Raw genomic sequence first — 17,095 nt, 5'->3', positions numbered from 1 at the left:
TTTGAACTAACAAATAAAAATTCAATAAAAATACCCAAAGTTTAGGAATTAGAGATCAAGGTTATAAAACTTTGGGTACCTTCTGAATTACCAGTCCAATGTCCCTTTCCTCCCTGAAGATATTGACAAGTACCGTCAGCTTTATAGTGTGCCATTACATCCACATTGTTTTCTATACAAAATGATACACATAATTTCTAGTCAATTGAAGGGGATGTTTTGAAATTAGCACATCGAATGGTTGCTGAATTGGTTGTTCATTGAAGTTAAATGACACGCCCTCCCCTAGAGTTATGGGCCGAAGCAAATATTTACAAATAAAATAGAAGAGGTTTTAATAAAAAGGTAGAAGCAAAGGAATACAGTTTTCGGAAATGATGGCACACCCAGATTTTTTTTTATAGCGAGATGAGGGGAAGTGGGGGATATCAAAAACAGACAGGTGGGAAGAGGGTTTTAATAACAGTGGTTAATACGGTTAGCACTTTGTTGTTCACTTAATTTTAAAACAATTAAATCTTAAGAAGGGAGGGTACACTGGACGGCAAATTATGCTGGTTTCATGAGCATGCTCTCTCTCTCTCTCTCTCTCTCTCTTCTCTCTCTCTCATTCGATGACTCACTTTAAATAATCTTGATAAGTTGGTTCAAACTAGCCGTATTGAAATTATATAACCAATAATTGTGATCTACTGAAGGGGTAATTTTGTTTATTATTGTTGGGAATATGCATCAATCAATAGTCCATTGTCTTAGATAAAGATCGTGCAATAAAAGGATTAATTGTCTGTTTGGTGTTACTCAGACTATTACCCCAGGTGTTTGGTGTTACTCAGCCTATTACCCCAGGTGTTTGGTGTTACTCAGCCTATTACCCCAGGTGTTTGGTGTTACTCAGACTATTACCCCAGGTGTTTGGTGTTACTCAGCCTATTACCCCAGGTGTTTGGTGTTACTCAGCCTATTACCCCAGGTGTTTGGTGTTACTCAGACTATTACCCCAGGTGTTTGGAAATAGCTCCCCTTAGTAAACCTTAGTTGTTAGATTATCATGGGCAGTAGCCACGTCCTTACTGGGTTGATTACATAGCCCCGACTTTATTTTTAAAATTGAAAAAGCATTTTATATATATTCTATATAAATTTGCCTGTATATCAAAATTTTTTAATAATCTATGCTTATTTTCTAAGATGAATTTTTTTTCCAAAAATCACGAAGCATATAAAAATTGCCCCTAGGTAGAGAATGTTGCTGGTGGCTTGCTGCGGGAGCGCTCGTCTACAAAGGGTTGACGGACAAAATGCGCGAATTGAGATGACGACAGTAATGACAAGATGCGTGCGCCGTGCACACAAGTGTGTGTAACAACACTTACAATATCTACAATTATTTTTGGTAATTTTTAAATGTAATTGTGGATGAAAGTGATATTTATACAATCATTGTAGTGATTTTAATAATGAAGCCATTATGAAAAAAGTTTGTGATTAAAATATATGAAGATTTGTATAAACAGTTCAGGACTTTAATATGGCTTTGTATTAGTGCAGTGATTCAGATTATATAACTCTAAAATGTCTAAACGATAAATTTAAATGCCTTATAGATATTTTTAGACCAGTATTTTCTAAGATCTTAAGCAAGCTCCAGAATCACAATCAGTTAGAAGGGGGGGGGGGGGGCAGGAGGGGAGCATTAAATCACAACTATAAGAGAAACTAAGACATATTTTGATTCTTTCACATTTTTATTCAACAACCTTTGCTTTTAGGTTCTTTATAATGTATAAAAAAAATTTATTGGCTGTAATTTTCTTATTAAGATAACACAACTTTTATCTATTAAATCAAGTAATTATAAATTTCAAGTTCAAACTAATTTGTTTTATATTTTAAAGATTCAAATTTAATGGTATAAAATTCAAATACAATACCTAACTGTTGAATAAAGTTGTAGATTTTTTTGATGGTTCAGTAAGATCTCACTAACCCCTGTAATGAATAAGTTTTCAAATATTTAAATATGCTTTATAAAGCTCATGGGATGATTTCACTTGGAGGGTGGTAGTAACCTTCCCAAAAATAGCTATAAACCTTCCCAGGACCTATGAGAAGCTAAACTGTAAAGAATTACCTTATCAGTTTAGGTGTTAGCAAGATCCTTTGGTACAGACAGACACACTCACACAGAAGATAGGATGACCCACCACCCCTCAAAAAAATTATTTTATAAAATAGTTTTGATTATAAATCTAACAAAATTAATGATTTTGTTCAGGAATAACAGCAGAAGATTTGGGTTTAGCATATTTTAGACCATATTTTTATTCAAAACTTTATCAAAGGTAATTATGATCAGAGTAGAATAAGTTTCAATTCCCTATGATTTTAAATTTTATTTCTTTATATAATTTGTAATGATTCCTATCATAATATTCATATATTCATACTAGATACAATCCAACTTGTCTGTCACAATCTACTAAATTAAACTCCTGTGGCTGTGATCACAATTTTGCACATCTTGCACAAATTTTACTAATCTAAAAGTGTCTTGTAACCTTGCACAAAATGATTTATTGCTGTACATCAGATAACAAATAAAATCAAAATTGGACCAACTGTCAAATCATATGTACTGGTTGTCTTGATAAATGTAAAGTTAATATGCTTTCTGACAGTATTTTTTTAGTGCCAGATCTGCGCCAATAGAAAGACTTTCAACAAAAAACTATAATGACATAGGTAAGAATGATAATTTTTGCATTAGGAAGTAATTGATTTTGGCAACATACTCAAGTATGTCTTGTTTGTTTAGATTGGGATAAATGTCATTTTAAACAATATGTGTTTTGTTAACAATCTAATAATTGGATAATTTTAAAGGGTTTGGTACAGTTATTGAGTTTATGTGAGAATTATCTTGCAGGAAGCCAGCAAATAATCATTATGATAGTTGTTTCAATGAGATAATTACTGATTTAAAATACAGAGATAAATGAATATATATTATTTTACTACAAGATATTGTAATTGTATTATATTTCTTTCAGATATTTCTGATGGTTCTAGAAGTGGAGAGATCGAATATAATGATCCAAAGATAAATTTACAACGATCATTTATAAATTTTAAAGGTAATAGCATATATTATTATTAGTGGTTATGTCCTTAAACCCAAGGAAAATAGAGATAAAATACATAAAAATCTTCTCTTCAAAGTAAAACTTAAACAGGCCATCCATTTTTGAAATATGTTTCATGTATTAACCCCTGCAAGTTAATATTTAGCCTAATAGCAGTAGCAAATTTAAAGTTAAATTGATAAGTTTATGTCACCATGTACAAGCTAAATAAATTGTCAACAATATGATTAATGCTAAGAAGTAGCACAATTTTAATTGAAATCTAAATGGGCACCCCAACTGTTACGGCAACTGTATATTGATTAATAAAAATATGGAGACATATTTCGATTTATTTGAGACCATACAAGTGAAACATCAATAACTCTAATATATCTTTCTAGACATTACTATAAGTTGGGTCACAAGCTTATACAAAGACAAAAGATCATTTATGAATATGACCAAGATAAAAATTTAATCATATTTTTAAAGTATTTGTGTTTTATCCACAATTATTTTTTCTATTGTCTAATACCACTATTACCACCTTGGGCAAAATGTTTAATTTGGGTAAAAACTAACAAAAAGGAAATAAACTTATTTATTACCCAAAAGTTTCAAGGTTCCCTGCCATGAGTAATAATTTGTTGGAGACGCAGCGACTCTACAACATAAATGTTGTTTTGAAACTATGAATGAACTTTATTTATGACCTATAACTAAGGCGGCTACAGAAATAACATTATACTAGAGCAGCTGCGTTACTAAAAAGTATAGAGATAATCTATCTAGAAACACTCTCTATATCATATGCGGAGGAACAATCATGGCATACTATTGGTTAGAAAGTGTACAGATTTTAATGAGAAAGGACAGTTATTATTTTTTAATTTATTCGCATAATTAGTAAGCTCTAAATAGTCACATTACTTAGGATAAAGCTTTGCTAGGTTTATTTATACTGTTTTAAAATTTCTTTGCTCGTATAATGTTCAGCATATGACAAAGCATGTATTATAAGTCAACTATTAATAGTTGAATTTTTAGGATAGAGCTAGATTTCGGGAAATTATATCCTCGAAAAATTTCATCGCGGGTATTTTTAGAAAGAAGTGTGTATAACAAACATAAATAAAAGTGTTTGTCTGCTAGAATTTCATTTTTAAGTTTGACGGATTTTACGGTCAAATGGAGCATCTAGATATACTATGTCCACCCTAAAATGTTACAGCATCAAAATGTTAAATCATATAGTGGCGTGTTCAAGCAGAACCACTTTTTTCAGCTTCACTTATTTTTATAGTCCCAATTTCTGTGGGAATCAAAAAAAGAAACTTTAAGTATATTTTTCTGTTCTACTTTTTTCTTATTTTGCATTTTGGCTTTAAATTTGAAATAATAGCCACTGAACAGATTTGAGAATTTGATACTTGAGGTGTAGTTGAGTAAATGAAGAGGGGAGAGAGAAAAGTAAACCCACGACTTCCAACTTTAGTTTAGACAGATTTTTTTGTGATGGGGGATTAGTTTTTTCTAATGGTGACTTCACCAAAACCTTTTTTGGACCTATAAGAGTCTTCACTGTAAAGGATACCATTTTGCTCAGCGGTTAGCGAGATCCTATGCTAAACATACATACACACACACACATACACACACACACACACATACACACACACACACATACACACACACACACACACACACACACACACATACACACACACACTAGACAGTCAGACATCCTGTCATTTTTATATGAGGATATACAAAAGAAAAAGAGATAGCTATGAAAAAGCTGTGCTCCTATTGGCAAATTATAGTGCTTTCAAATGTCAAATATATAAATAATTTTATATGTTTGTTTGTTGTTGTTGCTTTCATATGTACATTTTGATAGCAAAGATACTCTACAGTCTATAAATAGCTTATCTTTGGGATTATAAATTGAGTATCTTAAAATAATAAGTGTAGGAGGGAAAAGGGTTTTCTTAAATTTAAAATAAGCAAGAATCTTTAACTCATACTAATACGATGCCTTTTTGTGTTTACTTCAAAATTTAATAATGATTATGAGAATTTTACCTTTGATAGTTTGTAAATATTTTTTTTTGGGGGGGGGTTAAAATAAAATTTTGAAATCTGCCAGTGCCCCCTCCCCTTTCTCCATAACCGACCAGTTTTCTGTGAATCTCACCAACGAATGTCTTCCGCTTCCACCTTTTAAGAAACGAGGCGATTTCTCTCAAAGTACATAGTCGAGCACATTAACCCCTCCTCTGATCATTTTATGTTGAAATAGAAGGGTAGTTTCCGTGGTTCGTTTATTATTTTAGGTCAGATTAGGGGGTAATGTATAATCCCTCTGGTACCGCAGGTTAGGCCCTGCAGTATCAGGCCCCTCTGCAGGTGTCAGGCATGGAGAAAAAGACTACCCCCCCCCCTCCCCCCCTGTTCACTTATATCAATTAGGGTGGGAGGGAGCTCAGTGCTCAATAGGTACTTTAAGTGAAAGCGCCAAAAGGAAAGATGGTAAATTCATTCAATGCATGAAATCGTCCTTGATTGAACCAAATAATCAAAATCAATATAAACGACAACATGTCAACAAAATTACAACATTTAATTTAAATTGGTTCAGATATCCGTAAAAGATTATACATTAATATTTAATAATACACCTTTCAATAAAATGTGTAACAAAACGCAGTAACAGCAACAAACATCAATCAAAAACTGTACAAAATGTTTTGAATTTATGTAAAAAAATAGTTTTATTACATTAATATCGAACCTGAAAATAAATAGCTTAACACAATGTGATGACCAACGAGCATGTTCTCTGAAAATTAGAGCCAAATCGGTTTAGCAGTCACCAAGATCTTAAGCTTCAGAAAACAGAAGGGCAAACATTATTCTACTTTGGATTATAGAAATGGATTTATTATTACTTGGTTTTTACACCAGATTTTCATATTCCTTAATAAAGTGAACTATGTAGGTTGCCAAAATAACGATCTCCCCTATCCATCTCCATTACCCCATCCCCTCCCCTTCTACTGGATAAACGGCCTGACCAATATATGCGAGGGGAAATTGCGGTATTATCCTCTTGGGATTTTTTTCTTTTGTAAATTTGAATACCCCACCCTGACAAAACTATATCTCTGGCCTACCTTGCCTCAGCGCTCGACTCCCTAGCCGCAGCGCTCGACTCCCTAGCCTGCCTAGCCGCAGCGCTCAGCCCCCTAGCCTGCCTAGCCGTGGACCCTCGGCCCCCTTGCCTAACCATAACCAAAGCTAACCTAATTGTCGTTCTCGGTCAAAGTCATTCAAAATTGAAAAAATTAAGAATATAAGAGGAGAACGCCGAAATTACAAACTAAGTTGATGACAATTTTTCTCCTGTCATCATATCTACGTATATTTTACATGTGTGTGTGTGTAGCCATAGTTCTTAGTGTTTGGACCTAAGCTATATTTTACATCCATTATCATAGACTAGCGGCTACGCCCCTAGAAGCCTCTAGGGGCACTTAATTAAGGAAGGAGAGGGATAAGTTAAGATAGTTTAAAACCTTCTTAGGACCTATAAGAAGCTTCACTGTAAAGGAGAACAGTATCGGGTCAGCGGTTAGCGAGATCCTTAGGGACAGACAAAAAACGCTTACTAATTCATACTTTATATAATAGGATGAGAAAAAATTTAGCATGAATGTGTAAACAAATCAATTGTTGAGATATAATTATATGTTTGCTTCATAATCATAAATTATAAAAACTAATAGTACTTAACAAATCATATTCAGTGCTAACAATAAAATAAAAAATAATTATTATTATTATTATAAAGAGGAGATAACATATCAAGGTTAAAATTTTAATTTCACTTCCTCATTTAGGTTTTTTAATAAAAAATTTAAATAAACGTTTTACCATAACTAAAGCATTGTTATTGGTTGTTATTTTAGCTCCTAGTTGTGATAGGCAGGCAGGGAGGGTCTGTTTATTACACTAGTCCCCTAAGTTTTGTAAAAATGTTTTCACATTCGTTGGCTCAGCAACTTTGGGGACTTTAAATGAATTTAGATTAGTTGGTTCATTAAGTTGAGTGTCCAAAGGTTTTAACCACTAATTGTAACCTACAGAAGGGACAATTTAATGTATCATCAAGGGGGATGTACATCTATTTATCGGTCATTGTCTTATCCCTATAGATAGAGCTCATAAAAGGTTATGTTTAGTGATTGGCGGGTCAGTTGCTAAATTCAAATATACGGCGGCTGGAGAGAGTGACTGTTTGTTCCTCCAAGCCGCTAAGCTTATATTTTTGCCGCTGCAGTTTTATCAAAGCAGTTTATTTTAGTTTGACGGTTGTCTCAGATTCTAAAAAGTTGCTAAGCTAAGGCGGTTGCGGGGCTGAAGAATAGATGGCTTATAAGGCTAATACTAGATTAAACCTATCTGGAGGGGGGGGGGGGACTATTGACCGTAGCTCAACACGTAGCACATCCGCTCGTCGTCCGGGAGGTGATAGATTTTTAGCCCAACACCCTGTCATAACTAAAAACGTTAAAAATGGTTCTTACTGCAGCTATGTCAGGTACGCGACATAAATTGTAAGAGTAGGGGGAATGCCTTGGCCAATAAACATGCTCAGACAAAGATCTGCAATCCAAAGGTTGGTTTTCTGTTAGATGTTACTTAACCTAATATCCTTGATTGTGTTGGTGTATCGCATCCCATTACAAATGGACGATGCTCTGGATGGTTGATACGAGGTATGATCAGGAATTGGGGGGGGGGGGCGGGCTTTGGAAGTTACTTCCCTAAACCATATTCTATTTTTGAACCTCGTAAAAGTGTTGAACTATGACGTCAGAAAAAAATAACAATTAACCAATGAGAAGTCAGTATTCACTGCAATTGACCAATGGTAAAATATATAGCGGTCTCTCATTGGTTAAATATTAATTTTTTCTGACGTCATAGTTTGACACTTTTACTGGGTTCCTATTTTTAAACTATTGGACAAAATAAAAAAAAAGTGTTTAAATATCCGCCATGGAATGGTTTTAGACCATTTTTATGCCCCTTCTGCTCCTTTCGAATGCTATGGGTTGGATGCTAGTACTAAATATGTGAAGCTAAAATCAAACTTAAATACCTTTAATTACGTTTGTCTATGTGGCGTTAAAATTACATATAAACAAATAAGTAACACATTTAATTGTTATTATTGTATGACCATAGCATTGTTCTGTCAAATATAGATTTTTATCAGTAACCAGGGAAAAGAGAATGTGATTCTGAAAAACAATTCTAAGTGAAAATTTACCCTACAACCCCGTTACCTTATTTCTCCCTTTCTAACCCACTGCCCTTCGGTTACATCAAAAAAAGTTTAAGCCAACTCTACGCCAGCAAAATGTTTAATTTTCGGCAATTTCAAATTGAATTGATTGTCAGAATAGCTGCCTCTGATCAGTAACTTATTAATCTCATTAACATTATAATTGAGTAATGTCAAAATGTGTACTGGCCTATCATTGGTCATTTGTATTGTATGACGTCATTCTTATTAAGCACTATAAGCTGCTTCTTTATACTACTCTGGATATTAATGGTATTTACTTTATATTGTTAGATAACATTATAGACGTGTCTGGTATGACGGTAATGCAATCTAGACTCAAACTCGACATCCCTCTGAAAACAAGCAATATGTAAATACTCTATATAAATTAATTAGCGGCTACGCCTCTAGAGGCCTCTAGGGAGATTAAGGAAGTGGGAGTTGAATTAGATAATAATTTTTTTATATTAGGTTTTTTTTTAATTTTAAATTTTGGAAGGAGATTGGAGGGGTGATATTTTTTGGGAGGGTGGTGTTACCGTCCCCCAAAATAGTTATAAACCTTCCTGGGACCTATGATAAGCTACCCTGTAAAGGAGAACCATAACGGTTCAGCGATTAGCGAGATCCTTCGGTACTGACAGAAAATTAGACAAAAAAACATCCTCTTACTTTATTATAATGTAAATTAATTATAACCTACTATGTATTAAGTATCTATATATATATACACATATTGTGTAAATTAATAGCTATTAAAATATAATTGTAAAACTAAACAAAGAAAACTTCTAATCAAATATATGTTATTTTTAAATTGAGATAATTGTTGTGTGAAAAACTATTCTATTTTATCTTATCATTGTTCTTAACACAGGCATTTAACTCATTTATATACAAAGTTATGACTTCTGGACAGAAGAAGTGCAATTAAAAGGTTGGTTGTATAGGTAAAGATTTATTTCCTAGATTATGTTGCAACAAATGAGCATCTACCCAGGGAAGTCGGGGGGGGGGGGGGGGGATTAATTACAGTGATACTGAAAGTTTTATAATAATGTTATTTTATTTGTTGCCCAAAAATTTTCAGAACTTTTATTGAACTTCCCAAACTAGTATTGTTTAAACATTTGAATTTAATCTAGGTTTCTCATTATATGGATGTATATCAATTTATCATCCATTGTCTAATCCCTTCTGATTCATAAAAGCTATCCTTTTAAGGATATTGTCATCCTTGTTGCAAATGTATTTTTGTCATAAACATGAAGGCCGCAACTTTTAACCTCAAATTATAGTCAATTAAATTAGTGTAAAATAACCAAAAAGGCACAAAGCAAATAAGGACAGAAATGGTAAGGATGACAACATCTATAAACGCGAACTTAAAAAATCTGATGGTCAGAATATACCTATCAAAATTAGTTTTTTTTCGCAGTCCATTAAGATTTATATATTTCTAACTCTAAAGTATCTATCCTACGAAATAACTCTCTAGATTTTTATGGAGAATTCAATTTACGCAACAGCATGTACCCTTACATCTTTTTAAAATAATTTAAATTAAAGGTCAATTTAAAAAAGGGTTTTATTAAGAATAATACGGATTTTTAATGAAAAACAAGGATGACAGCAACCATAAAAGCGAAGGTCTGAAATCATACGGTAGAATAAACAAATAGAAGCACTATTAGTCTAGTAGAGTGTTCAAATAAGCAGATAAATATTATTATATAAGCAAACACAAAATTGTATGTAAATTTGTTTTGACATAGCTTAATTACAGGATACTGATTATTGACATACTAACATTTGTAAGACTTGAATATAGAAATGCTTTATTTGAAATGTTGTACCTTGTTGTCCTAGGTATCATCATTTGAAAAATCATAATAATAGAATGATCATACCATACAAAAATACAGCATATTTTAAATGTACAAATGGACTCTCTAGTAACAATGAAAGAGGTGAATCGCTGTCTAAATCGTAATGTTAGCATGCTCAAATTAATGATATAAATCATTCAAAAATTATTACCTTGGTTAACGAATCTATTTATTTTATATATTACTTTTAATTTTTAAGTAAATCTGCTTTATAATTGATTTGAAATGACACATTAAGTTTGAGTAGATTTATAAATCTAATTAATTTTGTTCATTTAAAAATGATTACAACTAAGTTTAATTTCATTCTTCCGTTGCAATGAACAATTAATCAGCCACAAGCAAATAAGCAACACAAAAATTGTTCTTAAAACAAGGAAGCCAACATCCAAAACATATAAGCGCAACAAATCAGAGAGTTAAACAAAATACTATTATCACTTATAGAGTAACATAACCTGAAGACAAAAATGATTATTAAGAATGGGTGCAGACAGGGAAGTCCAAGCTTTTTTATTTGGGGGAGGGGGGGTAATATTTTTTAAGGGGGGGAAGGTAATTTTTTTTTTTTTTTTTTTTGGGGGGGGGGGAGAGAAGCGCGCCGCAAATATTGTTTACCCCCCTAAAATTTTAACTATGTATGTAATGCAAGTTTTATATTATCGAGCAGAAATTCATTTATTATTATTTTTTTATATTTATGACAAAAGTTAAATTCATGCAAATAATAAAGACTTTCATAAAAATCGTTATTCTAGGCCTTAAATATATAAAGAAAACAAATGCCTAGCGAATCAAATATCGAAGCGTCCGAACGACCTTTGCATCTTTATTTAGTTATTTGTACTCTAATGGATCTTATTCTTAGAGAGGTTGATTGGTACAGATTCTCGTCATGGTAGGAAGACAGCAAGAGAAATTGATGATCAGTCATATCTACAAAATAGAGGTAATCGATCAAGTTATGCATGGTATTTTAGGACAGGTAAAATTAAGAATTTTGGAAGCTGTTTATAATGCCTATAAAAAATGACGTCATACAATACAAGTTACCTATGATAGGCTGATACAAAGACTAAACTACCTATGGCAGGCCAGTTTTCATTTGATTCGACCAATGGTAGGCTAGTATGATGTCATTTTTATAGGCTTCGAATTTAGGCCTATACGATGATCTATGATTATTTGTTCTCATATTGATGAAGCTTTTTATAATACCTATAAAAAATGACTTCATACTGACCTACCATTGATAAATCAAAATGTATATTGTCCTGTCATTGGTAATTTAGTCTGTGTGTTGGCCTATCATTGTTCATTTGTATCAAGTATGACTTCATTTTTTTATAGGCACTATCCTGTTCGCCCAAACTAAAAAAATATGTTAGTCATGTGGTGACTTTAAATGCACATTTCGAGTATTAATGTCAACAGTAGATTTGGATATTTGACTTTGATGGGTTCCTTTACCATATTTTCTTTCACAGCCAAGAAAAGATATGGAATTTATGAAAATTTGCATAGAAACTGCTAAATTGGTGAATAAATCACTTCAGCAATCAACTAGAACATGGATTTGAACTTTGTAAAACAACCTAAGTAATAAACTAAAAATTCTTTAAATAGCTATTCTTTAGGTTTTTTATTTCCTCCCAGAATGTTAAGATATAGCGTCCAAGATTCTTTTACAGAGTTCAAATTCGGTTTCCTGTGAATGTTGTAATGATTTAAATTATTTTCAGAATGTTGTGTGTTTATGTTTCTGGATGGCTCAGCACATTTCTTTGATGCTTTCTTGAGACAGAAAACAGGCAATTCATTCAATATAATCTGGCGAGAATAATAAAAATATAGCCTTTTCTTCAGAAAATAATATTAACAGTTATTTCAGTATTGCTATTAGCAAAGAAACCGATTCATATCCGTTTGACTTTTGAGTATATTGTTTATGTTGGGGAGTATACCCACCCCAATGCCGAAAAAATAAAACAATTCTTGTGGCGTCTTTAAAAACCCTGTGGACGCCATTGCGCCCCATCAATTTTTTCTCATAGCAATAGCAGGGGCAATTAATAAAACATTGATCTTCATTTATTACATGATTTGAACCGTCACTCCGGCCATTTAGACAGCGAGATTAAGGAAGTTGATTGATATTTTGGGGGCTTTAATTCTAATTTCCTTGTTGAGCACTTATTTTTAAAATTAATTGAAAATAAGAGGGAGGAGGTTTTCGGGTTAGTTTTTCGTTTATTTGTTTATTCAGGTTAGGTTAGGCATACGAGATAAAATTTATTTCAAAAAGGGGTGTTATCAGGCAACTTATTTAAAAGCATCTCGTACTTTGTTCAGGAAGTTATGTTAGACATAAGCAGTGTTTTCAACTGCCGGATTAAAAACTATAAAAATATCATATTCATCAAACAATAAAAGTGCAACAATCACAATCATATTTACTATGTCTTTAAAAACAACCAAAATGATCATAAAAGTGTCAGTTACATTTTTACATTTAAAGAAAAATAATCAAGTACAGAGATCCCAGGAGGTTGGGAGTGGGTAGGGAATGACTGGTCGATGGTTAAATTATCTATTTATTCCAATAAAATATAATTTTTCTTTTTGTAATTTTGATATAATCTGCTATATTTTGTTCTATGTAAAAAGAAACATCGTCTTGAAATGGCTGTACCATTGAGTTCATAAAAAACATACAAAATTGTAACTGCTAAAAAAATAAAGGTACATTTAAAAAATTGGACCATGGAAAGAAAACGAAGTCGCATTTTCACAGTAGCTTTTGAAAGGTTATTTAGGTTATGTTAGGTTACGTAAGTGTCAATGATTGGCCCGCAGGGTTAGAAAATAGGCCCTGCAGGGTTAGAGCACCCCGCAGTGTCTACAATAGGAGAAAAGCTACTATGAAAATGCAACGAAACCCGAAACTTGGTTTTCTTTGCATGATCCAAAAAATTCATAACACCATCTTTTTGCAATGATTAAAAATACTGCTAATACATCCTACAACAATACATCTATCTGCATATATAATGCCTATTAAAACACAAAAAGCAAGATCCTATGATACATATTATGCACTATAGGAATGGATAGAGATAACGCGTGTGAATTGGAATATATAGCTATTATATTTTTTCTGGGTTGTAAATGTCTAAAATATGATGGGATAAATCCTCGCTCAAAAATTAGCCACGTGACGTAATAAAACTGAGGAAGATTAGAGGAGAAGTTGGAAAGAAAACCCCCAAAAAGTAGATGGATAATTGATCATTTTTATGACGTCTTGTGGCTGATTTTTGAGCAACATTCTTCCCGCACCTGCAAAATTTCTTTTATCCACTAGGTGTCCTATATATCTGCTCCAGGCCAAGGACGTCCAAGCTTTTTGGTTTAGAGAAGGGGGGAATATTTATATCGTAGAGGCAAGACGTCCAAGCTTTTTTATTTGGGAGGGGGGGGGACACCCCTTTATCCCCCCCGGGCCCCCCCCCCCCCCTTGGACTCAGGACTTTAAAACTTAAAGGGTAGCCCAGGAAATATTATAGGATTTAGAATAAATGTTAAAATTTATAATAACAGAAAAAAGAAGGATTTATTTTGACAAATCATTTTTTATTTAAAACAAAATACATAGATGATTTATAATGATAATTATTTACATTTTAAGTGCACTATCAACCAAAATTTTTTATAATTTCAGAGGTGAACTTTTGCCTCACTAAAATCAGTTTGCCTCACTAAAATTTTAGTGAGGCAAAATTATCCCCTAAAAATTTTTAGCGAGCCTCACTGATTTTAGTGGAGCAAACAAATTTTAGTGAGGCAATTTTTTTTTAAGAATTCACCTCAGGATTGAAAAGTAAAATTGGATATTTTAAATGATACTGAATTAGTTTATTAAATATCTTCTCTAGACAGACGTACATATCCTTGAAATAGAGTAGCTGTGTGTTCTGAAAATAATCAATAACCAATCAGTGGTTTTTGCAGGGAGGGAGGGGAAATTGAACTGAAAATTACACTGGTACCAAAAGTTTTATAACTACGTTGTCTTTTTTGTTGGCCCGCACAAATACTTTTTTAGAAAATTTATGGGTTTATTTAAAAACTAGTAGTCTCCAAACTTTTCAACAAATAATTTATATCTACAGAGGGGGTGATTTTGTTTATTATCATTGGGACTGAAACCAGTTTATTATACATTATCTTATCCCTTCAAATCTCTGAGTTGTTGCCACCAAATTTGACCAGAAATAATTGTTGAAACCACAATATTTTTATAATTTTCTAGATTCAGTGTCAAGTTTCAAATTTTATACGGAAATAAGAAAATAATTTTTCAAGTTTTTAAAAACATTGATAGGAATGTGAATAGGACTTGAAGAAAATCTTCGTGTTTTTAAGGGATATTAAGGGTTAAGGCCCCAAGCCAAAATGTGATTGATTTATGCAAAAAAAAATGACCCACGCAAAATATGTTTTCTGTAATGCAAAAATTGCGATCACACAAGCACATTGAAATTTTTAGACCCCACTTATGGAGGTCAAAAATTCTTTGCATCTGAACTATGGCTTCATAGTGCTCCCAGGAAAGGCCTTGAGGAGAAGAATCAGGAACTTTTGTCAGTTTCAAAATATCACCGATAAATTAAAGTACTACCCCTTCTGTATATTACAATGGTTGAAGCATTTGGACACTCAACCAATAACAATTAAATAAAAGTCATTAAAGTTGTTGAAAACTTAGGGGACTAGTTTAAAAAAGAAGAAAAAAAAGATGTACCTTCCCTACCTGTATTATTACATGAATGAATAAAACCTGCAGGAACCTACACTCTTCAACCTGGCACCATTAACCAGCATCCCCATTATGCTAAGTAAGTAGTTCTTTTCGTCAGGGATATTGGGATGGTCAATAGATATAGAATTCATTATTTTTGTTGTCTTGGAATTTGGGTACAAGAACAGGAACTTAAATAAAAATTTGCCTTAAATGCTTTCTTTAATTTAATTAATTTGATTAATAGCTCATTGTACCATCCTTACATCTCTGAGTTTTTTCGTTTTTTTTTTCGGAATTTTGGTAATTCGCCAAGCCTATCTTTTCTTCCTTTGAGTGATTGGTCTAAAAATCTGTTACGATGTTTTTCCTTAAACCTAAAAGTTTTTTTTTCTATCTTTTTGTATATAAAAGGATAATTGACTTTGTAAATGTATTCATAATGTGAAGATCGGAATTCTTTACAAATCAACATCCTGACCGCACAGGATGACAGCAAACCTTGCCGGGTCATCCAGGTACAGAGCAAAAACTTTTTATAAACTATCTATACTTTATGTGTGCATTTTAGCAAAGCGTGTAGCCTGCAGGGAAGATATACATCTGACTGTACTTATATCTGGAAATCAAAGGGAGCCTGGATTATTGGAGATGGAACTAGCATAGGAGAGGTAATACTGTTGGAATCATATTTTACTACTAACTCATGTTATAAATTGCCTATTTAATTATAAAATTTGACTTCAAATATGTTTCGAAGCTACCATATTGTTTGAAATGACAGTTCGTGTGTCAGAGCAGTGGTATCAATTAATATCTAACTTATCTAAAATATCTGGGAAACGGTGATTTACTTAGCTGTTATTTGATATAGAGTTCTGAAATTTATTTTGAAATATCTTCCATTAAAATATTTGTCGAAATAAGCATATCAATTACAAAAGTTGTTGTTTATTTTTCTATATTTAGACCAGAGGAGTTGTTTTTGGAACCGGGGGCAGTGGCACTTGTCCTGTAGGAGTAACTACATGGAAATACCTGGGTATCATAGATAAATAGATAGATAGATAGATAGATAGATAGATAGATAGATAGATAGATAGATAGATAGATAGATAGATAGATAGATAGATAGATAGATAGATAGATAGATAGATATAAAATGATAGATAGATATAAAATGATAGATAGATAGATATGTAGTAACCATACATGGGAATATCTTGGTATCATAGATAGATAGATTCCCAATGATGATAAACAAGATTGATATTATTAGTTGAAAAGTGTTAACACTAACAGTTTGAAATTAAAAAAAAAACAATTTAATAAAGTACCCAAAGTTTTTGAGCCAACGAATAGAGTTGAGTAGAAGTGGTGATAAAAGTCAAATGTCCTTCCCTGAATTTTTATATATATACATTTTTTTGAAATTATATAATTTATCCTATCCTAATTTAATTTAGTTTTAAATTGTTATAATATTTTAATTTTATTTCAGATGCTGATTTGACGTGGAAAGACAATGGAAAAATCACATTAGAATGCATGTCATATGATAATGATAACTAATTGTAGAGGAGTTGTGCTATAAATAACTTATTCTTACTTATTGATCTTGTTTATTGAACAATAATATTTCTATATCTAAAAATAAGTTTGCCACTTTAACATTGTTAATGTTCGTCTGTTCTTCAGTCTGGTTTGTTAAACTTTGCATTTATGAATGCTATCATCCTTGTATATTCTTTGCATCAATTATTGTTAAATTTCATCTAGTCTTATAAACTTAATTTTTAATAGCGAAGCTACCCTATAATTTAAAACGTCCGTCAGTCTATAAGAAATCTAATGGGATAAACGTGACTTTCTCATTTGCTAATCAAGATAGGAGGCTGACATTTTGAATGATCATCTATAA

At 32.3% G+C, this 17,095-nt stretch overlaps 1 protein-coding gene across 1 annotated transcript; it reads left to right on the top strand.

Moving 5' to 3' along the window:
* Window positions 1-1,259: 1,259 nt before the first annotated feature.
* On the top strand, window positions 1,260-17,048 carry LOC145319283 (uncharacterized). Its single transcript, XM_080161325.1, has 10 exons — window positions 1,260-1,396; window positions 2,279-2,345; window positions 2,693-2,745; window positions 3,054-3,137; window positions 11,242-11,322; window positions 12,116-12,184; window positions 15,220-15,271; window positions 15,746-15,845; window positions 16,144-16,216; window positions 16,676-17,048. Exons 1-10 carry the CDS (start codon window positions 1,336-1,338, stop codon window positions 16,744-16,746), a joined length of 711 nt encoding a protein of 236 aa, XP_080017451.1. The 5' UTR covers window positions 1,260-1,335; the 3' UTR covers window positions 16,747-17,048.
* The last annotated feature ends 47 nt before the right edge of the window (window positions 17,049-17,095 follow it).

This window comes from Acartia tonsa, chromosome 5 (assembly GCF_053477335.1).
Source record: "Acartia tonsa isolate MP-2025a chromosome 5, ASM5347733v1, whole genome shotgun sequence".
In the NCBI taxonomy this organism is placed as follows: Eukaryota; Metazoa; Arthropoda; class Copepoda; order Calanoida; family Acartiidae; genus Acartia; species Acartia tonsa.
The sequence above is the reverse complement of the archived record's forward strand: the minus strand, read 5'-3'. Positions and strand labels throughout refer to the sequence as shown.